Below are 23,507 nucleotides of genomic sequence, written 5' to 3' on the forward strand. Positions count from 1 at the left end.
GCAATAACACAGAATCAAATGTACCACTGGGATAAAGATCTTTGATATTTGAGTGTCACTTATTTTAGGTCTTACTTCAGCCTGGTTGGCAAATGTTCTTCTTGTCCTTTTAAGGCATGGTGTATTACCACTTGAACTTTACGGGAAGGACCTTACATCCCCTTTTATTAGAGGAATATGAGATGTGGCTATGTCCTGCAACTATTATGCCAGCACTGCCTGAGTGCTTCTCCAAAATGTATTTCCATCTCTGGCTTTGGCCATGTTTAAGTGCAGGGGTGAGGAGATATAACATACAAAATTAATAATGAAATCATCCTTAAATAAGTCAGAATCAAAATGTTTTTATTATTATACATAAATAAAATTATTTATTGCACCGAAAATTTGTGGTTCAAAACCCCACACTTGCATTGCACAGCATCTATTTTGGGACATACTTCGGACATTACCATCACACATGAGCAGCAAGAAAGCTAAGCCCAATTATTCTCTATAAAACGCGTTCTAAACAGCACACTCTTTAGCATTAATACATATTGTGTGGGGTGTTTCAAATTACACTATATAGTTCTTTTACTAGCATTGGTAATGTTTAGGACATTCAATTTTATTGAAGTTCAGCGATTTGAAATGTGAACAAGCTTTGACACTCAATACCAATGACATTTGGCTGTATCTTAGTTACAATTTAAAATGTAAAATATGCTATCTTACTCAGTGTATTTTTTCCCTTCATTTTAGCTTAGTTTTACCAAAGTTTACTAAAATTCTAATCCTAGCTTGTTGATATTTACCCCCAGTTTTTTTGTATTACCTTTTTGGCAGTTCAGCAATATAATATATTTGACACAATGTCACAAGATGGGTCTTAGGATGACAGAGATGCTTGACCAAATCGAGTGGCTGACTGCTGCTGACCAAGCAGTTCCAGCCACTATATAAGACACAGCTTCAGGCTCCTCCAAAACAGGGAGGCATCTGTCACAGGTTAGTGCTTTGTGCGTTTCCACAACCTTAATTTGCTTTTACTTGAAAGTACTCTATATAATTCTGCATGTCTCTTTTTTGTCATGCTTTAAAAGTGTTGTAATTCATAAGAGATAATATGATATTAATCAGCAGTGTTGTTTTTTTGCAACAATTCAATAATTAATTTAGAAATGTTGATACATTTTGATAAATCTTTGACTGGTATTTTCTATAAGTTAATACTGCCGCTAATTCTCTGGAAAGGCTTTGAAAATCAAATTGTCTTTACAGTGCACATGCTTATAATTGACATAACTATATACAAAAAAATAACAGTTAACATACCACAAGTTTTTGTCCTCTTCAGTGAACATCTCAGTTTTTCTTCACAACAACGATCAGTGTTACTCAGTTGGGATAAATTGAAGTAAGTCTCTAACAACTGAACTTCTGCAATACTGATAAATACTGATTAACAAATAATAATATATACCAAAATAATGTACAGTATCAAAACAATATCACAATAAAACTGGTAATTAAAAAGTAAATTCAAGATACTTTTTTTCAGTCCCTCATAAGGTGCCAAAATGAGCACAGACGCAGAGATGGAGCAATATGGGCCTTCGGCCATTTACCTCCGCAAGCCCGAGAGGGAGAGGCTTGAGGCTCAGAACACCCCGTTTGATGCCAAAACTGCCTACTTTGTGGTTGATCCTGAGGAGATGTATCTCAAGGGTAAACTGGTGAAAAAAGAGGGTGGTAAAGCCACAGTTGAGACACTTACAGGGAAGGTAAGTAACTGAATGCTTTGACTGAACTTCTTTAAACAGTGAAATAATATACCATCCATTCTATGAAACGAGTACTGTTACTATTAAACTATTATTTAAAATACTGCTTAAATAACACTGAACTACTTCACTGCAACTTTTGTTCAGACTCTCACTGTAAAAGAGGATGACATCCATCCCATGAACCCTCCCAAGTTTGACAAAATTGAGGACATGGCCATGATGACCCACCTCAATGAGCCTGCCGTGCTGTATAACCTCAAAGAGCGTTTTGCATCATGGATGATCTACGTAAGTGTTAACATTTACATCAGAATTTATTAATGTGAAGTGTTCTTTTCTCTGCGGTTTGAAGCTCGGATTGACGGGATAATAAATGTCAAATGTTTACATAAACTTCCTTTTCTTTACAGACTTACTCCGGCCTGTTCTGTGTTGTTGTGAATCCCTACAAGTGGCTTCCTGTTTACGATGCTCAGGTTGTTGTAGCATACAGAGGCAAGAAGAGAGTTGAGGCCCCACCCCATATTTTCTCCATCTCTGACAATGCCTATCAGTTCATGCTCACAGGTAAGATCCTATATTAAGAAGAGGACATATTCATTTATATTTGCATGACATACAAAAACTGATTCAGCAAACATGACAGGTATTTTTCAAGTTAATGCTGTATTTAATGAAACATTAATGTATTTGTTCATTTCAGATCGTGAGAATCAGTCTATCCTTATCACGTGAGTAACATACATATTAATGTATTAATGAATATATATCCTTATAGGGAATTTGAAGACATGAAATAAACACAGAAACCTTATGGTGTTTTTCTTTCTCCAGTGGAGAATCTGGTGCAGGAAAGACTGTCAACACCAAGCGTGTCATCCAGTACTTTGCAATAATTGCAATGACTGGATCTAAGAAAGCAGAACCAACACCTGGCAAGATGCAGGTGGGGTTGCCTTCACTGGTCAGATAAATATCTGTATATGAACTGTTTAAAATATACAAAAATCTGTATGTTATGCCCGTGTAGGGTTCGCTGGAAGATCAAATCATTGCAGCCAACCCTCTGTTGGAGGCCTATGGTAATGCCAAGACTGTAAGGAATGACAACTCTTCTCGTTTTGTAAGTGCTGAAAGTGTGTTTTTTTTTTTTTGTTTGTTTTGTTTTTTTACGAGCTACATGTCAGGAATCCTGTTAATATAAACGTGTTATGTTTAGGGTAAATTCATCAGAATCCACTTCGGAACAAGTGGCAAACTGGCCTCAGCAGATATTGAGACATGTAAGTCCCTTTCTGTGTTCTGTTCAGTACATTTGTATAGAACTTTAATTCAATTCAATTTAATATGATGCTGGTTGTGACAACTGTAAGAAGGAAGTGATGAGACACAAACAAAGTACTGTTATCTGAGTTTAATTTGTTAAACTTAGATCTGCTGGAGAAGTCCCGTGTCACCTTCCAGTTGTCTGCTGAGAGGAGCTACCATATCTTCTATCAGCTGATGACTGGCCACAAGCCTGAGCTCCTTGGTATGTTAAATCACAACATAAAATTGAACTTTAGTGGAACAGGAGCATTTAGTCATGCACTGCATTTTTCCCAATCTTTGTAGAGGCTCTTCTGATCACCACCAACCCCTACGACTATCATATGATCAGTCAGGGTGAAGTGACTGTAAAAAGCATCAATGATGTGGAGGAGTTCATTGCGACAGATGTAAAGAATCAAGTCATACTTTGTCTGATATTTTAAAAATGGAAATCCAACGCAAATATATTACAGATGTTGACTGTTTCCTTTTATGTGCATTGCAGACTGCCATAGAAATCTTGGGCTTCACCGCTGAGGAGAAAATGGGCATCTACAAGCTGACTGGTGCTGTGATGCATCATGGAAACATGAAATTCAAGCAGAAGCAGCGTGAGGAGCAGGCTGAACCAGATGGCACTGAGGGTAAATTTGTTCAAAATAAATAGATAAATAAATCAACCTACTTATTGGTTGATTCATCAAAGATTAGAATGTTAGAGGGCAACATTAAACTAAACAAGCCCTAGTGTGCTGATACCTATTAGGGGCTGAACGACTACCAATTTTTTAAAGTCGCCTAATATGAGGTAAAAGTCGAGTCGACGTCGACTAGTCAATGACGTCACACATATAAACACAGTAGAAAGTAATGCTTTGCAACAATGAAATCTATATTCTTGACCTGAATACATATTTTATTGTTTCACACATATGAAGCTATGGAGGCTTTTCTGAAAGTTTATTGACGCTTGAACGCAACAACACCATAAACACTGTCAGTCTGACACTTCTAATATGCTGAGCTTGCTCGGCAAACTCTCAGCTCTACCTTAACTTCTGTCTCTCGCATGGTGCATTCACTGACGTCAAGAACAAAATGCTCTACAACCACGGCAGCAATGTCAGCTAATAGAACGCAATAGAACTGAACATAAATAAATGAGCTTATCAATACGTTATACTATCTATATAACTCAGCACCATCGGTAGCGTTTAATAGTACTTCACATCCTGTTGTAATATAGTATTTCAGGACTGGCTTATTTTGCATGTCACAGTAGTGACTAGTCAACTAGTTGCTACAACCCCTAATACCTATATATCTGACTTTCCTTCAGTGGCTGATAAAATCGCCTACCTCCTGGGTCTGAACTCAGCTGACATGCTGAAGGCTCTGTGCTTCCCAAGAGTCAAGGTCGGAAATGAGATGGTCACCAAAGGTCAGACTGTCCCACAGGTAATGAAAGAATATCTGATTCCTCAAAGATCGAAGATATTAGAATATACGTTAGGATAACTGATAACCATGGGGTAATTTTTAATAGGGATGGCTCGATCCGATACTTAGGATCGGTATCGGCCCGATATTGGTCAAAATTTCAGGATCGGACATCGAAAAAAACATAACTATAGCCCGTCCGATCCGATACCGAAGCCCAAATGCTCAACTTAACTTTGCGCGACATGCCGTAAACAGATCAGCTGCTGCAAGCGTGTGTAAACAGAACCTCGTGACAGTGAATTAGCCTAGCGCTCTTATCATGTCAGCTGTGTGGAGTTACTTTGCACGCAAGGAAGAGAAAAGTAAAACAGCCGAATGCAACTTGTGCAACGCGAGTGTCTCAAGAGGTGGCAGCAGCACTGGACGCAAGTGATTGTGACAGTTATTTAAAGTTAGCAGTCACTTAAAGCAGGGGTGCCCATTACGTCGATCGCGATCGACCAGTGCGGGTAGATCGCGTGCCATTGGAAAAAAATATGTTTTAGATGTTAGTCTGGCTTAACAATTATCTGTTGCACCTCCAAAACAAACAGCAAGACAAACCTTCATCTTTATTTATTTACTTTATATTTGCAACATACCCTCAGTTCAGCGGCACCACAACAACCCAAGACTACCGTCTTTCTTAAAGAGACAGCGCTATTTTTCTAAAGGTGTAGTGCACCAATTTTTCTTGATAAAAATAAAAACAAAGATGGATAGAGCTTTTAACACTGTAGCAACAATTAATATGACTTAGGATAGGTAGATCACTGTAGGAGCCATTCACGACATTTATGATTAAGTTGATTTAATGACCCCTGCTGGCGAAACATGACCTTGTGAGCTTTGAAGGCCTTTGCACCGAAAGGGTTAATTTACTCACCTGTGCCAATTAGTGGCGCAAAAGGTAGACAAAGAGTGTTTGTTTGGAACAGTTTAGAAAGGGTCATTGGAATTGTATGGACGCCAGCAGGCACATGGTTTTCAATCTAGTCTAGTTTTCTAGGTTCTAGTCGTCATTTTATTTTGAGTCTAGTTGTCGATCTAGTCCGTTTTATTTGCGAGTTTATTTATCAGTTTATTTAGCAGTACTTTGTTTTAGTGACGTTGGAATAAACGAACACTTTATTGAAACCCCTGAGGCGTCCGAAGTGACTTACTGGAAGGCACTACATCGTTGAAAACCATCTGCAATTGGAAAGTTAAGTTATAACCCGCTGTATTGGAATATATGGACAATTTGGAAGTTTGATTGACGGATTTACTCTTGGGATTTACTTGGAAGATTCTTTAAGGTTTTGGATTATACACGTTTCCTGCTGGAACTATGAGGATTTAACCTTTATCTACTTGGACGTTCGTGAGTAAAACGCTGATTACTGGAGCGGGCCGCTGTGCTCGTAGGCTACAAACAATTTGAAAGTGAGCCGCCGCGCTTACACTATAAACTGAATGGGCCTTTGTTCGTTTTCTCATTGACTGGTTGAATTTATTGATTAATGAACCTTTGTGTGTTGAACTTTTAAGTTAATCTTTGAAAATGTCTGACGAACAGCCTGAAGAGCAGGATTTGTCAGGAGAAAAAGAACTGTTTAAGTTAATTGCCACTCGTAGGGGGAAGCTTGGCGTTTTAACACGCAAACGAAATGAAATTAATAGTCTTATTGAAGCTGGGCAGGACAAAGAAACTGTTAAGAAACAAATTAATTTATTTGATGGGTTTTTCGCTGAGTTTATTAGTTTACAAGCAACTGTACAGCAATTAACGAAAGACGCATACGAAAAGGAGGCCGATAACTTAGACTGGTACCAACCCAAATTTCACCTTTTTAAAAACTTTATGGAAGGTGTTACGAAATGGCTTGATACTGATCAAGATGATGAGAAGGAAGAGGAGGAGCAGGACGATGGTGGTACTACTGTTAAGCCTCAGGACAGCGCATCTCAAATATCGCACAGTGACACGCATAGTAAAGCAACAAGCGCTCGGAGTTGTGCGTCACGAAATTCTCTCGCTCAACTGAAGGCCGAAGCGGAATGTGCAGCCGTTCGAGCAAAGGCGCAGGCTTTGGATAACAAAATTGACTTGGACATCGAAGAAGCAAATATCATTGCGAAATTAAAAGCACGAAGAGAAAAAATGGTCCTCGATTCTGAACTCGCTGCTGCAGAGGCAAAGGTTAGAGTATTTAGAGAAGCTGAAGAACAACGTTCATTGTCGGGCGTATACAAATTCGGAACACCAACGGAATATAACATCCCTGGAACAGTACAAAGACCCGTGAGAACACAGAGTGGATCAGCTCCTCGTACTGACCTTCGGCAAACTGCAAGTGTGCAACAAAATGCAAATATGAGCGTCTCAGTGCCAATAGAGATGCACTCAAATGGCAATGATACAAACGTCACTGATGTTTTAAAAGGACAAACTCAAATCACTGAAATGTTAGTGAAACAGCAAACACTCTCTCTTCTGCCAGATATAGAAATTCCTATATTCGATGGTGATGCTCTTCAATATAGGATGTTCATCAAAGCATTTGAGCAATGTGTTGAGAGTAAAACTGCAAGTATGGATGACCGGCTATACTACTTACAACAGTACACAAGGGGCCAGCCCAGAAGCCTTGTTAGTAGCTTTATGCACATGGATCCCTCTGTTGCCTATAAGGAAGCTAAAAAACAGCTAGAATACAATTTTGGAAACAGCTATAAAATAGCATCTGCTTACGTGGATAAAGCCTTGAACTGGCCAACCATCAAACCAGAAGATGGCAATGGGCTTCGATCATACTATCTTTTTTTACAAAGCTGCTACAACACAATGCATGATATTGATGGTTTAAAAGAGCTAGAAAGTTCCACCAACTTAAGACTCATCGTGTCTAAACTTCCATTTAGGCTGCGAGACCGATGGAGAGCAAATGTGTGTAGAATGCAAGATCATAACCAACACAGAGCAACATTCAAGGACTTGGTAGACTTTATTAAAGGCCAGTCCAGAGCAATGCTTGATCCGATATTTGGTGACATACATAATTTAACAGAAAGCAGCAAAGTAGCAACACGACCTAAATCACAGAAACCATTCACCAAACCAAGTGGGAGGACCAGCTTTGCCACTACAGTTGCTCAGCCATCTGAAATAAAAAGGAATGAGTCACAATATGGACATAAACAGAATACAGCTGTTGACAAGCCTTGCTTATTCTGTGAAAGAAATCACACATTTGAAAATTGTGAAAAGTTTAAGTCCAAACCAAATAGTGAGAAAATAGAATTCCTGAAATCAAATGGGATGTGCTTCGGTTGTCTGTCAAAGGGACACGTCAGCAAAATCTGCAGAAACAGAATGAAATGTGAAACATGTTCATTGTCTCACCCAACCCTCCTTCACATTCACCCTGGAAAAGGAAAAGATGGAATTAAAGATGACCGCGTCATAACTGGAAACAAACCACTGAGCAGTGCTATGGTATCTGTAAAAGATGATGACCTAATGGGGGTCGGCCGATCAAAACAATGCACTCTTGCCATAGTGCCAGTGAAAGTAAAAGTCTCAAATTCAGACAAAGTCATAGACGCTTATGCATTTCTGGATCCCGGTAGCTCAGCTACATTTTGCACGGATTCACTGAAAAGGAAGTTAAACATCTCCGGCAAAAACACCACAATACTCTTGCGCACAATGGGACAGGAGAAAAATGTTCACAGCAGTATAGTCTCTGGCCTTGAAGTCAGCAACATGGAAGGTCCGTTGTATCATAAGCTCCCAGAGACCTACACTCAAACAAAATTGCCTGTTTCAAAACGACATATACCAACACAAGAATCAATAGACAAATGGCAATACTTACGTGAGGTGAAGATTCCACAACTGGATGCTGACATAGAGTTGTTAATAGGCACAAATGCTGCAAATCTTATGGAACCTTGGAAAGTGATAAACAGTAGAGGTAATGGGCCATATGCTGTTAGAACACCATTAGGATGGGTCATCAATGGGCTCATGCAAGAAACAACATGTCAAATACAAGGAAGTCACTCATGTACTGTAGTTAATCGCATATCTGTAGCAGATTTGAATGACTTGTTGATCAAACAGTATCATCAGGATTTTCCAGAACTGGCAGCTGAGGAGAAATCAGAAATGTCAGTCGAAGACAAACAATTCATGTATATGATGGAAAGTTCAAAGGAACTAAGAAATGGTCATTATTACTTACCGTTACCTTTTAAAGAAGATGATATAATGATGCCAAACAATTACCAACAGGCACAGCAACGCGTTATGTCTCTGAAAAGGAAATTGGAAAAGAATGAACAGTATCATACAGAATATACTGCATTTTTAGAAGGAATGCTTGAAAAGGGCCATGCTGAAGTGGTGCCATCTGATGAACTGGAAACACAACGTGGAAAGGTGTGGTACATTCCACATCATGGAGTGCACCATCCAAAGAAGGGCTCCCTGAGAGTTGTATTCGATTGCTCTGCATCCTTCCAGGGAACATCTTTGAACAGCAAACTGATACAAGGTCCAAATCTCACCAGTAACCTGGTAGGTGTCCTGTTGCGCTTCCGCCAGGAGCCAATCGCCCTTATGGCAGACGTGGAAAGCATGTTTCATCAGGTGAGAGTTATGGAGATGCATGTGAACTTTTTGCGTTTTTTATGGTGGCCGAATGGTGACACAGGTCAACCATTGAAAGAACACAGAATGACAGTTCACTTATTTGGGGCTACATCTTCGCCAAGTTGTGCAGGTTTCGCCCTCAGACAAACTGCCGAAGATTTTAAAGATCTCTTTTTGCCTGAAACAGTGCAAACAATTAAGCAAGATTTTTATGTGGATGATTGCTTGAAATCGGTGGCCACTGAAGCTGATGCTGTGACGTTGTGCAAAGAGCTTGAAAGAGCTTGCTCAATGGGAGGCTTTCGTTTGCACAAATGGATAAGTAACAGCAGAACAGTCCTAATGTCCATCCCACAAGCAGCCAGAGCAAAGGAGGTCAAAGACCTTGACTTGGAATCCAGTGATCTTCCTACAGAAAGAACTCTTGGCATACAGTGGCACATAGAAAGAGACAAACTCACTTTCACAGTGAGCCTGAAACAGCAGCCATGTACTCGAAGGGGAATACTGTCCATCATATCCTCAGTATATGATCTTCTTGGCTTCATCTCTCCATTCGTCCTTACTGCAAAGAACATTCTGCAAGATCTTTGCAAGCAGAATTATGCCTGGGACAGAGACCTACCAGATCACTACACGCAGCTGTGGCAAGAATGGATGGCAGGTCTAAGTTGCATTGGAGAGCTCAGTGTCAACAGATGTCTCAAGCCAAAGACCTTCGGTCCAATAACATCTGCACGACTGCACCACTTTAGTGATGCATCTGAAAGTGGATATGGCTGTGTCACGTACCTTCGTCTCACAAATTCAGATCTTGAAGTGCACACATCATTTGTAATGGGCAAATCTCGAGTTGCACCATTAAAGCAAACTACAATGCCAAGAATGGAACTCACTGCAGCAGTGCTTGCAGTACGAATGGATAGAATGATCAAAGCAGAATTACAACTTGCTCTCGAGAATTCAATTTTCTGGACAGATAGTACGTCAACACTGAAGTACATTCAGAATGAGAATAAAAGATTTAAAACATTCGTGGCCAATAGAGTGAACACAATCAGAGAAATTACTAAAGTAAGACAATGGAAATACGTAAACACTAAACAAAATCCAGCTGATTGTGTGTCCCGTGGTCTCAAGGCCAGTGCTCTTCTGAATTCAAAAACTTGGCTGAATGGTCCAGAATTTCTCAAATGTCAGGAATCTGAATGGACAAACTCCAACATTGCCATACAAACAGACAATGATGATGATGATGTGGAAGTGAAGAAGGATGTTCTCATCATGAACTCGATTGTGAAGGAAGAACAAAATCCTACGCACACATTCATACATTATCACTCAAATTGGAACAATCTAACCAAAGCAGTAGCATGGCTACTTAAACTAAAAGACATACTCTTGCAACTGAGTCAGAAAAGAAAGGAAATACTTACCAATATGGAAATGAAGAACTCAAATGCGGAGAAACAATGCCTGATGGAAAGAAAAATGCAAACAGTCAAAAAATGCATGAACATACAACAAATTACTTTAGAAGATGTCAAAAGAGCAGAAAATGCAATTGTACGCTTTGCTCAAATGGAGGCATTTCCGGAAGAAATGGAAACCTTGCAAAAGGAAAGTGCTCATGTCAGTCATCAGAGCCACATTCGTAAGCTGGATCCTATACTGCAAGATGGATTACTTCGTACAGGAGGAAGATTAAGCAGAATGGCTATGCCAGAGGGCCAAAAACATCCTGTAGTACTTCCAAAACACCATCATGTGTCCAAACTGGTGTTGAAACACATTCATGAACAGCTAGGCCACTGTGGAAGGAACCATATGTTGGCTAAACTGCGACAGCAGTACTGGATTCCAGCAGCAAATTCCCTTGCTAGAAAGATACGGTCTGAGTGTGTATTCTGCAGGCGCTTGCATTCAAACTTAGGACAGCAAAAAATGGCAGACTTGCCAAAAGAAAGAGTTACACCAGATTTACCACCATTTACCTTTGTTGGAGCAGACTTCTTTGGTCCAATCATAGTTAAAAGAGGACGCAGTGAAGTTAAAAGATATGGTGTCATTTTTACATGTTTCACAACTCGAGCAGTACATCTGGAAATAGCCAGTTCACTAGACACTGATTCATGTATCAATGCAATACGCAGATTCATAAGCAGACGAGGGCAAGTTCAGCAAATAAGATCTGACAATGGAACCAACCTGACTTCAGCTGACCGTGAACTAAAGAATGCCATAAAGGAATGGAACCAAAGCAACAAACTCCAAGTTGCTTTGCAACAAAAGGGAATAGAATGGACTTACAACCCACCTGCCGCTTCACACTTTGGAGGAGTATGGGAGAGGTTAATAAAGCAAGTCAAACAAACACTTCTGTCACTAACAAAAGATCAAATACTAGACGATGAATCTCTTCACACTTTCATTTGTGAGGTAGAAGCCATAATGAATAGTCGCCCACTTACCATGAATTCAGATAGTCCAAATGACCTCGAACCTTTAACACCAAACCACCTTTTACTTCTCAAAGGGCAACCCATATTACCCCCTGGTTTATTTCAGAAATCAGACACGTACAGTAGACGCAGATGGAAGCAGGTACAATACTTAGCTGATATATTTTGGAAAAGATGGGTTAGAGAGTATCTCCCAAACCTACAAGAAAGACAAAAATGGTTGAAACAGAAAAGAAACTATGCAAATGGTGACATTGTGTTAATTGCAGACCCTACTGCCCCTAGGGGGTCTTGGATGTTGGGGAGAGTTGTTGACACAAAGAAGGATTCAAAGGGAATTGTCCGTAGTTTGACTTTAAAAACAAAGACAAGTGTTATAGACAGACCGATTACAAAGGTTTGCTTATTGTTGGATAATGGCATGTAAATATGAATGTCCAATGTATGTATGATGTTTGTTTACCTTGTAGGAACTGACATATACACTGATCTTTACACGCGCACAATGGACCATGGACTATTCGAGCAAGGAATTTCATTTCTTGCAACGTGCACACATGCGCACATACACATACATGAACACTGAAATGGACTCTTGAATGCACAATGCCTCTTGTGGCATAATGGACTATTTAAGTTTAAGTTGAACAACAAAGACTCTATAAAAGGAGCTATTGCATTGATGGACTTTAATTCTGATGGACTTTGATTTGAATTGAAATAGATATTGAATGAACTGAAAGAAAATGGACGTGTTTCAAATGAAACTAATGTATTCATGTTTTGTATGTATGGACAATTCTGATCACTGATGATTTGATATTGATATCTTTATTGTGACGTATGGCTCCATATTTTTGTTTAATTGTTATTGTACCTATTCAGCCGGTAGCAATAAGAGGGCCGGTGTGTAGGAGCCATTCACGACATTTATGATTAAGTTGATTTAATGACCCCTGCTGGCGAAACATGACCTTGTGAGCTTTGAAGGCCTTTGCACCGAAAGGGTTAATTTACTCACCTGTGCCAATTAGTGGCGCAAAAGGTAGACAAAGAGTGTTTGTTTGGAACAGTTTAGAAAGGGTCATTGGAATTGTATGGACGCCAGCAGGCACATGGTTTTCAATCTAGTCTAGTTTTCTAGGTTCTAGTCGTCATTTTATTTTGAGTCTAGTTGTCGATCTAGTCCGTTTTATTTGCGAGTTTATTTATCAGTTTATTTAGCAGTACTTTGTTTTAGTGACGTTGGAATAAACGAACACTTTATTGAAACCCCTGAGGCGTCCGAAGTGACTTACTGGAAGGCACTACAATCACTTTGACTTGGTCATTGTAAAAGCAGCTCGCAAGCCAAAAAAGTGTGGGCACCCCTGTCCTATAGTCTTCAATGGGACATTGGAACTGAGTCCATTCTATATCTAGTTTGATATGGGTGTTTTACATACAGTTCAACCCCAGAGGTTACATGTCAAAGAAGAAACATTCAAGTTTGCCGTTTGCACTGATTTGAAGTTTAAATAAAGAGCTTATGGCTTGAGGCATATTGTGGGCTGTTTTATTTCTTCCCTTAGGGGAGCAGAATATTTGTTGCACAGTTTGACCATGGTGTTTTTAGATGTCCATATTAAGCAAAGTACATCTATACAAACTATATGTATTATAAACTTAACAGAGGAGAAAAGAAGGTATCGGATTGATATCGGTATCGGCAGATACTCCAAGTTGCAGTATCGGTATCGGTATCGGACATGAAAAAGTTGGATCGAGCCATCCCTAATTTTTAATAGGTGAAAAAACATTGATGTCCTGACATGGGCAGTACCAATCAACATATTGTTATGAAAATTTTCAATGCTAAAATCTCTATAGGTCAACAACGCTGTAAGTGCTCTGTGCAAGTCTATCTATGAGAAAATGTTCTTGTGGATGGTCATCCGTATCAATGAGATGCTGGACACAAAGCAGCCCAGACAGTTCTTCATTGGGGTGTTGGATATCGCTGGATTTGAGATCTTTGATGTGAGTAGTTGTAAATATCCGAGCAATTTTACAGATGAACACAATTTTGCTATTTCATTCAATACTCACTGAACTTCAACAATGTTTTGCCATTAAATTAACTGTCTGTAATTACAGTTCAACAGCTTGGAGCAGCTCTGCATCAACTTCACAAATGAGAAACTGCAACAGTTCTTCAACCACCACATGTTTGTTCTGGAGCAAGAGGAGTACAAGAAAGAAGGCATTGAATGGGAATTCATTGACTTTGGTATGGACTTGGCTGCCTGCATTGAGCTTATTGAGAAGGTAAGACAAAGTATGAACCAAAATCCTCTTTCTGACTCAGTTGTTGATTGTTTCTAACATTGAATGATGTTCTCTCAGCCAATGGGCATCTTCTCCATCCTTGAAGAGGAGTGCATGTTCCCCAAGGCCTCTGACACCACTTTCAAGAACAAGCTGCATGATCAGCATCTTGGCAAGACCAAGGCCTTTGAGAAACCAAAACCTGCGAAGGGCAAGCCTGAGGCTCACTTCTCTCTAGTTCACTACGCTGGAACAGTGGACTACAATGTCACTGGCTGGCTGGACAAGAACAAGGACCCACTGAACGACTCGGTGGTTCAGCTTTACCAGAAGTCTTCTAACAAGCTGCTTGCTCATCTGTATGCAAAACATGCTGGAGCTGAGGGTAAAAATCAGCAAAAACTGGTTCATGTATAGTATGTTATTCCCTTACAAATAAAGACTCAGAAAACTGAGCATACACACAATGATTCAACAACACTGTTAAAGTTTTTTTCTTCTTATTATTATTATTATTTAATTTTATCAGATGCTTCTGGTGGTGGTGGCAAGAAGGGTGGCAAGAAGAAGGGTGGCTCCTTCCAGACTGTGTCTGCTCTTTTCAGAGTAAGTAAAACATTTTTTCTTTAATGTATAAAAATTGAAAAGGACATGCTGAAATATTGTTGACCTAATATGAAATGTTGGTGATCTACAGGAGAACCTGGGCAAGCTGATGACCAACTTGAGGAGCACTCATCCTCACTTTGTCCGTTGCCTGATTCCCAATGAGACAAAGACACCAGGTCTGGAATTTATAGTCTGCATTTCTTTCTTTGTGTTGTCAATATTGACAAAATTAAATATTTTAAACAATATATTTTTGACAATGTGCAGGTCTTATGGAAAATCATTTGGTCATCCACCAGCTGAGGTGTAACGGTGTGCTGGAGGGTATTAGAATCTGCAGAAAAGGCTTCCCCAGCAGAATCCTCTATGGTGACTTCAAGCAGAGGTGAGTTAATAAGCAATTCAAGTTTATCACATATGTATTTTGATGATTAAGATGGGAGGAAATTATAAGTAAAAATAAATGTTTTCTTGTAGATACAAAGTATTGAATGCCAGTGTCATCCCTGAGGGACAGTTCATTGACAACAAGAAAGCTTCAGAGAAGCTGCTGGGCTCCATTGATGTGGACCACACTCAGTACAAGTTTGGACACACTAAGGTACAGTTGGACAGTATCAATACATTTGACCTGTCCACACTGTATATCCAGTTGTATCAACTGTTCTGATACTTAATTTCATTAACTGGATGAAACAGGTGTTCTTCAAAGCTGGTCTGCTGGGTACCCTTGAGGAGATGAGAGACGAGAAACTGGCTGAGCTGGTGACCATGACTCAGGCTCTCAGCAGAGGATATGTTATGAGGAAGGAGTTTGTTAAGATGATGGAGAGGAGGTAGGATAATCAAAGAGTACTATAAACTGTCTGGGGACAATTTTTACAATGTATTATTTCATTGTAGAAATTACTTTTACCTATATTTATGTTTTTCAGAGAATCTATCTTCTCCATCCAGTACAACATCCGTTCATTCATGAATGTGAAGAACTGGCCATGGCTGAAACTGTACTTCAAGATCAAGCCTCTACTGAAGAGTGCTGAGACAGAGAAGGAACTGCAGCAGATGAAGGAGAACTATGATAAGATGCAGTCAGACCTGGCTACTGCTCTGGCCAAGAAGAAGGAACTGGAGGAGAAGATGGTTTCCCTGATGCAGGAGAAGAATGACCTGCAACTTCAAGTGGCTGCAGTAAGTAGTAAACAACGGCAATTTTGATGACATCCCATCTGTACAGAACCACAACAAATAATAATAAAAAAATGATCGTCTTTGTTCACACAAAAGAAAAAAATCCTGATTATTTTGACATTTTGAAATGTTTGTTTCACTTGTGCTATAGGAAGTTGAGAGTCTCTCTGATGCAGAGGAAAGGTGTGAGGGCCTCATTAAGAGCAAGATCCAGCTGGAAGCCAAACTCAAAGAGACATCTGAGAGACTGGAGGATGAAGAGGAAGTCAATGCTGAGCTGACTGCCAAGAAGAGGAAGTTGGAGGATGAATGCTCTGAGCTGAAGAAAGACATTGATGACTTGGAGCTCACCTTGGCTAAAGTGGAGAAAGAGAAACATGCCACAGAAAACAAGGTTCCATTTACTTTTACTTAATATTTCAAGCACTTTTCATACACTACAATTAGACATTAGATGTAACTGTTTGTTCCACTTTCAGGTGAAAAACCTGACTGAGGAGATGGCAGCTCAAGATGATGCCATTGCCAAGTTAACCAAGGAGAAGAAAGCCCTCCAAGAGGCTCATCAGCAAACACTGGATGATCTCCAGGCAGAGGAAGACAAAGTCAACACTCTGACCAAGGCCAAGACAAAGCTGGAACAGCAAGTGGACGATGTGAGGAAATATTGCTGTTGAAGTTTTAATTACTTTGGGTTTAAGGATAGGTCCATTATAAAATTACAAACCTTTTCTTTTTATTTCAAAAGCTTGAGGGCTCATTGGAGCAAGAGAAGAAGCTCTGCATGGACCTTGAGAGAGCCAAGAGGAAGCTTGAAGGAGATCTGAAACTGGCCCAGGAATCCATAATGGATCTGGAGAATGACAAGCAGCAATCTGACGAGAAAATCAAGAAGTAGGTTTTTCTTTATTTTTGCAATTAATTATCGTTTCAAACATTATACTTCAACAGCAACTGAAGTAAATGACTTGATATGCTACATTACTGCACAACAGTAGTGAATATATTCTCAAATAAACATGACGTTATTTTGTCAAAATGCAGGAAGGACTTTGAAATCAGCCAGCTCCTCAGCAAGATTGAGGATGAGCAGTCCCTTGGCGCCCAGCTTCAGAAGAAGATCAAGGAACTCCAGGTAACATTGTTTTTACATGATTGTCAAACACATTGAATACTCAGGACATAGAAAGCCCACTGAATGATTCTGTCCTCAATTCTAGGCTCGTATTGAGGAGCTGGAAGAGGAGATTGAGGCTGAGAGGGCTGCTCGGGCTAAGGTAGAGAAGCAGAGAGCTGACCTCTCCAGGGAGCTTGAGGAGATCAGTGAGAGGCTTGAGGAAGCTGGTGGAGCAACAGCCGCTCAGATTGAGATGAACAAGAAGCGTGAGGCTGAGTTCCAGAAACTGCGTCGCGACCTTGAGGAGTCAACCCTGCAGCATGAAGCTACTGCAGCAGCTCTCCGCAAGAAGCAGGCTGACAGCGTTGCAGAGCTGGGAGAGCAGATCGACAACCTCCAGCGTGTCAAGCAGAAGCTGGAGAAAGAGAAGAGCGAGTACAAGATGGAGATTGATGACCTCTCCAGCAACATGGAGGCTGTTGCCAAATCAAAGGTGAGTGGTTGGTTTATATAAATTGTAACTAATAAATATGCCAGTTGTTTTAAATGTATGGAAATGCACAAGATACATCATGTTTATTTTGTGTAGGGCAACTTGGAGAAAATGTGCAGAACTCTTGAGGACCAGCTGAGTGAGCTCAAAGCCAAAAATGATGAGAATGTTCGTCAGCTGAATGACATTAATGCACAGAAGGCAAGACTTCAGACTGAGAACGGTAAGTGTCATGTAAAAGTAAATTCTTTGTGACTGAGTTGATCACTTTCACACACTTTAATTTATACATTGTTATCCAGGTGAGTTTTACCGTCAGCTTGAGGAGAAAGAAGCTCTTGTGTCTCAGCTAACCAGAGGCAAGCAGGCCTTCACTCAGCAGATTGAAGAGTTTAAGAGACACATAGAGGAGGAAGTTAAGGTATTACAGTAACCATTTCCTACACAAAATTTGTAATAGAATAAATAGAATAATAGAGATAGAAACATCTTGTAAAGTGTGCCAAGAAACTTTCATTGCTCATACTCTCAGCATTTGTTTTACTGTTATGTGCAGTGTATTATATCTCAGTGACAATGTCTCTTAAAATTCTTAACAGGCCAAGAATGCCCTAGCCCATGCTGTTCAGTCAGCCCGTCATGACTGTGATCTTCTCAGAGAGCAGTTTGAGGAGGAGCAGGAGGCCAAGGCTGAGCTGCAGAGAGGAATGTCCAAGGCCAACAGTGAAGTGTCTCAGTGGAGAGCCAAATATGAGACTGATGCTATCCAGCGTACTGAAGAGCTGGAGGAGGCCAAGTAAATCACTACTATTTCTTGATTCAAACCCGTTTTTATTCAAATCATTTAATTAAATATTCTTCTTCACCACAGGAAAAAGCTTGCCCAGCGACTGCAGGATGCTGAGGAATCCATTGAAGCTGTGAACTCCAAGTGTGCCTCTTTGGAGAAGACCAAGCAGAGGCTGCAGGGTGAGGTGGAGGACCTCATGATTGATGTGGAGAGAGCTAATTCTCTGGCTGCCAACCTTGACAAGAAGCAGAGGAACTTTGATAAGGTAAACTATTAAACTGGAAGTGAAAATTTGTTTTAGCAGAATAGAAATATGTAACTCTAACTAATCATTTAATTAATTGAACTATGCAAATCCAGGTCCTAGCAGAATGGAAACAAAAGTACGAGGAGGGCCAGGCAGAACTGGAGGGAGCCCAGAAGGAAGCTCGCTCTCTCAGCACTGAGCTGTTCAAGATGAAGAACTCCTATGAGGAGGCTCTGGATCATCTGGAGACCATAAAGAGAGAAAATAAGAACCTGCAGCGTATGCTACATTTTATTTGACATAGTGTACAAAAACATACAAAATAATACTGATTACATATCCTCTCCAATGCTGATGATTTGCCAAATGTTGTATTGTTTTCTATTTTAGAGGAGATCTCAGATCTGACTGAACAGATTGGTGAGACAGGAAAGACTATCCATGAGCTGGAGAAAGGCAAGAAGACTGTGGAAACTGAGAAGTCTGAAATTCAGTCAGCACTGGAGGAAGCTGAGGTACAACAACACTTTTAGTTTACAGAGAGTCATAATGACTATCCAGTAGTCATTCAGTTAGCTCTTGACTTGGATTAGTCAAAAGTATGTTTCAAATGAACATAGTTTAAATTGTTAACTTTTTTAATGTCATTGTGGAAATGACACAAAGGGGACACTGGAGCACGAGGAGGCCAAGATTCTCCGTGTTCAGCTTGAGCTCAACCAGGTGAAAGGTGAGGTGGACAGGAAGCTGGCAGAGAAGGACGAGGAGATGGAGCAGATCAAGAGGAACAGCCAGAGGGTGATTGACTCCATGCAGACCACTCTTGATGCTGAGGTCAGGAGCAGGAATGATGCCCTGAGAGTCAAGAAGAAGATGGAGGGAGACCTGAATGAGATGGAGATTCAGCTGAGCCATGCTAACAGGCAGGCTGCTGAGGCCCAGAAACAACTGAGGAATGTCCAGGGACAGCTCAAGGTTGGTTTTCTGATCATTTAGTTAAAAAAAAGAAAAGTGCAGAAGATTTATTGTTTCTGTTTCTTCTGTTGTCAGGATGCTCAACTGCACCTTGATGATGCTCTCAGAGGACAGGAGGACATGAAGGAACAGGTTGCCATGGTGGAGCGCAGAAATGGTCTGATGCTGGCTGAGATTGAGGAGTTGAGAGCTGCTCTGGAGCAGACAGAGAGAGGACGCAAAGTGGCTGAGCAGGAGTTGGTTGATGCTAGTGAGCGTGTCGGACTGCTTCACTCTCAGGTTGGGTTTTAATCATTTAAAAAAGTGTCCCTAAACCAAATAACTTTATGAATGGGTTTTCTTTCTTGGATATGACACATACAAATCAAATCGATTGTGACTCTTAATATTCAGAACACCAGTCTTCTGAACACCAAGAAGAAGCTGGAGGCTGACCTTGTCCAGGTTCAGGGTGAAGTGGATGATGCTGTTCAGGAAGCAAGGAACGCTGAGGAGAAAGCCAAGAAGGCTATCACTGATGTGAGTTAACGTACCATCATCATCTTTTATGGGTTCTATAAATAGTGGGAAGGTTTTTCATCTGTACTTAGAGACAATTTATTATTTCAGGCCGCCATGATGGCTGAGGAGCTGAAGAAGGAGCAGGATACCAGCGCTCACCTGGAGAGGATGAAGAAGAACCTGGAGGTCACAGTCAAGGACCTGCAGCACCGTCTGGATGAGGCTGAGAACCTCGCCATGAAGGGTGGCAAGAAGCAGCTCCAGAAACTGGAGTCCAGGGTAAGCACCATACTACGGCAGAATTACTTAAGCTGCACACTATGATACACTATATTACCAAAAGTATTCGCTCACCCATTCAAATGATCAGAATCAGGTGTTCTAATCACTTGGCCTGGCCCCAGGTGTATAAATTCAAGCACTCAGGCATGCAGACTGTGAAACAAGACATTTGTGAAAGAATGGGCCGCTCTCAGGAGCTCAGTGAATTCCAGCGTGGAACTGTCATAGGATGCCACTTGTGCAACAAATCCAGTCGTGAAATTTCCTCGCTCCTAAATATTCCACAGTCAACTGTCAGCTCTATTATAACAAAATGGAAGCGTTTGGGAAAAACAGCAACTCAGCCACGAAGTGGTAGGTCACGTAAAGTGACGGAGAGGGGTCAGCGGATGCTGAAGCGCATAGTGCAAAGAGGTCGCCGACTTTCTGCACAGTCAATTGCTACAGAGCTACAAACTTCATGTGACCTTCAGATTAGCCCAAGTACAGTACGCAGAGAGCTTCATGGAATGGGTTTCCATGGCCGAGCAGCTGCAGCCAAGCCACACATCACCAAGTGCAATGCAAGGCGTCGGATGCAATGGTGTAAAGCATGCCGCCACTGGCCTCTAGAGCAGTGGAGACGCGTTCTCTGGAGTGATGAATCACGCTTTACCATCTGGCAATCTGATGGACGAGTCTGGGTTTGGAGGTTGCCAGGAGAACGGTACATTTCAGATTGCATTGTGCCAACTGTGAAATTTGGTGGAGGAGGAATTATGGTATGGGGTTGTTTTTCAGGAGCTGGGCTTGGCCCCTTAGTTCCAGTGAAAGGAACATTGAATGCTTCAGGATACCAAAACATTTTGGACAATTCCATGCTCCCAACCTTGTGGGAACAGTTTGGAGCGGGCCCCTTCCTCTTCCAACATGACTGTGCACCAGTGCACAAAGCAAGGTCCATAAAGACGTGGATGACAGAGTCTGGTGTGGATGAACTTGACTGGCCTGCACAGAGTCCTGACCTGAACCCGATAGAACACCTTTGGGATGAATTAGAGCGGAGACTGAGAGCCAGGCCTTCTCGACCAACATCAGTGTGTGACCTCACCAATGCGCTTTTGGAAGAATGGTCAAAAATTCCTATAAACACTCTCCTCAACCTTGTGGACAGTCTTCCCAGAAGAGTTGAAGCTGTAATAGCTGCAAAAGGTGGACCGACATCATATTGAATTCTATGAGTTAGGAATGGGATGGCACTTCAGTTCATAGAATGAGTAAAGGCAGGTGAGCGAATACTTTTGGTAATATAGTGTATATTATAGTGATGATACTGAAATATTATATATATATATATATATATACTATTCTATAATTTGTCATTACATTACAGGTGCGTGAGTTGGAATCTGAAGTTGAAGCTGAGCAGAGACGTGGAGCTGATGCTGTTAAAGGAGTCCGCAAATATGAGAGGAGGGTGAAGGAGCTGACCTACCAGGTGAATATAATCTTACTCTAAAGCCCCATGATTACTCCTTTATTCTATTTTAACATTTCATAAGTAACAATCTTTCATCATTGTAGACTGAAGAGGACAAGAAGAATGTGAACAGACTTCAGGATCTGGTGGACAAGCTGCAGCTCAAAGTCAAGTCTTACAAGAGACAGGCTGAAGAGGCTGTAAGTGAAACACTTTATCCAACATATTTCCAATTAAATATTCATGTCACTATTAGTGCCCTCTAACTAAGTCAGTATTACTGGGCATTCCTCACAGGAGGAGCAGGCCAACACTCATATGTCCAGACTCAGGAAGGTCCAGCATGAGATGGAGGAAGCTCAGGAGCGTGCTGACATTGCTGAGTCTCAGGTCAACAAGCTGAGAGCCAAGAGCCGCGATGCTGGAAAGGTAACTTTTCAGTTTACTAATTTATTCATAACATTAGATATGGAGAACATACTGTTGGTTAAATAATATATTCAGGTATATTGCATGATGAATAACTTGATTGTTTTTCCCCCTTTTCTTCTAGTCTGATTTGGCTGAGTAAGAGTCATCGCTCAGTTGAGGCCTTCCAACAGAGTTCGTATGATATGAATCTGTGATTGTGGTCTCTTTAACATTTCAATAAAGATGATAATTGTTATCACTATCTCGAATACTGTCATTTTCTTTCTCATGATCAATGCATTTGATTGGCCAAAAATCATTGAGCCTTCAGCGATGCTGGAATGTCAGTACACTCTGCGCCGTACCAATATCATCAATATGATATTGATATCATCATATCAATATCAATACAAAATATCTTTCTGAAATATTTGGAAGTAAAAGTGCTGAGGATTCAAATGTAACTTTAGGCTTGCAATGTAGTGCAACAATATTATCTTAAGAAACCAAGTTGAAGTGAAAATGGAACTAGAAGAGTGAGACCAATGATAATATTGCTGAACTCCTTGAAACACAGGAACTGATAAATGTCCACATGAGAGCTGAGCCTTCCAAACTATTGTCAGTCATATCGAGATTATCTGGTCTTCGTCTGTCTTTCACTGTTGACAAATGGATACATTTAACACATTTAAATTACAAACATGTTATAATAAATGCCTCCCTAACACTAAAAATATAGAATGATGATACATTTTTTAGAAAAATTGTTTTCTTATATGAAGAATAAAGAACACACAATACGAAAATGGTCCTTTCCTTCCCAAATACACTTAGAGATTCAAATTCTGCTTATGACACAGAAATGGCTCAGGCCTGTCCTGTATCCATGCAATGCTTTATTTGGGATGTCACAAGCAACAAACAGTAGGTTGCCAAGTCATTCAAGTCTCCAGGAAGAAATCAAAGCTTGACTTGGAATCTTGGAGCAGAATGAGGTCTCCACTCAAGATTTCAATGACCCTTCGGCTTCTATCCCTGTGGGCTTTTCTATGAAGACTACTTAGATTTCACACCATGTTTGTATTCTCCTGAAGGCAGTTTAAGGTGACAGGGAAACATGATGGGAAAAGAAATCAACGCCGCCAGTTCACCAAAGTGGATTTCCAGACAACAGACAGACAACTTCAAGTAATTATCATGTTTTACTTAAATAATATTTCAATCGTATGATTTTTCAGGCCACCAGTAATATCAAACCAGGAACAAAACCAGTGCAGCTGTCCTGGTAAACAGGCATTATCTCCCTTCTCTTGTATGTCTGTCTGTCTGATGTCTCTCATGCACTCTCCCTTCCTCTAACACACAAACACACACATTGATCCATTAGTAGCTACAGCACAACATATACCAGTTCCAACATATGATATCATCAGTATGAAGGCAGATAGAAAAATTCTTG

At 40.6% G+C, this 23,507-nt stretch overlaps 1 protein-coding gene across 3 annotated transcripts; it reads left to right on the forward strand.

The window, feature by feature from the left end:
• Positions 1-1,480: 1,480 nt before the first annotated feature.
• On the forward strand, positions 1,481-22,735 carry LOC311507012 (myosin heavy chain, fast skeletal muscle-like). 3 transcript variants are annotated; one of them, XM_084571204.1, is made up of 38 exons: positions 1,481-1,766; positions 1,914-2,057; positions 2,180-2,336; positions 2,473-2,500; positions 2,604-2,715; positions 2,800-2,892; positions 2,989-3,052; positions 3,202-3,300; positions 3,384-3,487; positions 3,586-3,724; positions 4,420-4,538; positions 13,533-13,682; positions 13,800-13,970; positions 14,049-14,355; positions 14,500-14,576; positions 14,668-14,755; positions 14,847-14,964; positions 15,057-15,180; positions 15,279-15,415; positions 15,515-15,770; positions 15,922-16,164; positions 16,250-16,426; positions 16,519-16,664; positions 16,815-16,905; positions 16,991-17,380; positions 17,477-17,620; positions 17,700-17,801; positions 17,980-18,176; positions 18,252-18,435; positions 18,531-18,696; positions 18,808-18,932; positions 19,084-19,392; positions 19,468-19,671; positions 19,786-19,911; positions 20,002-20,172; positions 21,548-21,652; positions 21,739-21,834; positions 21,932-22,735. In XM_084571204.1, exons 1-38 carry the CDS (start codon positions 1,563-1,565, stop codon positions 22,127-22,129), a joined length of 5,865 nt encoding a protein of 1,954 aa, XP_084427330.1. In that variant the 5' UTR covers positions 1,481-1,562; the 3' UTR covers positions 22,130-22,735. The 3 variants fall into 3 exon arrangements, with proteins under 3 accessions (XP_084427330.1, XP_084427329.1, XP_084427331.1); XM_084571203.1 differs by having other exon boundaries at positions 17,477-17,603; positions 17,683-17,801; XM_084571205.1 differs by having other exon boundaries at positions 2,604-2,709; positions 17,477-17,603; positions 17,683-17,801.
• Positions 22,736-23,507: the final 772 nt, after the last annotated feature.

The sequence above is a fragment of the Chelon labrosus genome (genome assembly GCF_963514085.1).
Source record: "Chelon labrosus genome assembly, chromosome: 21".
NCBI lineage: Eukaryota > Metazoa > Chordata > Actinopteri > Mugiliformes > Mugilidae > Chelon > Chelon labrosus.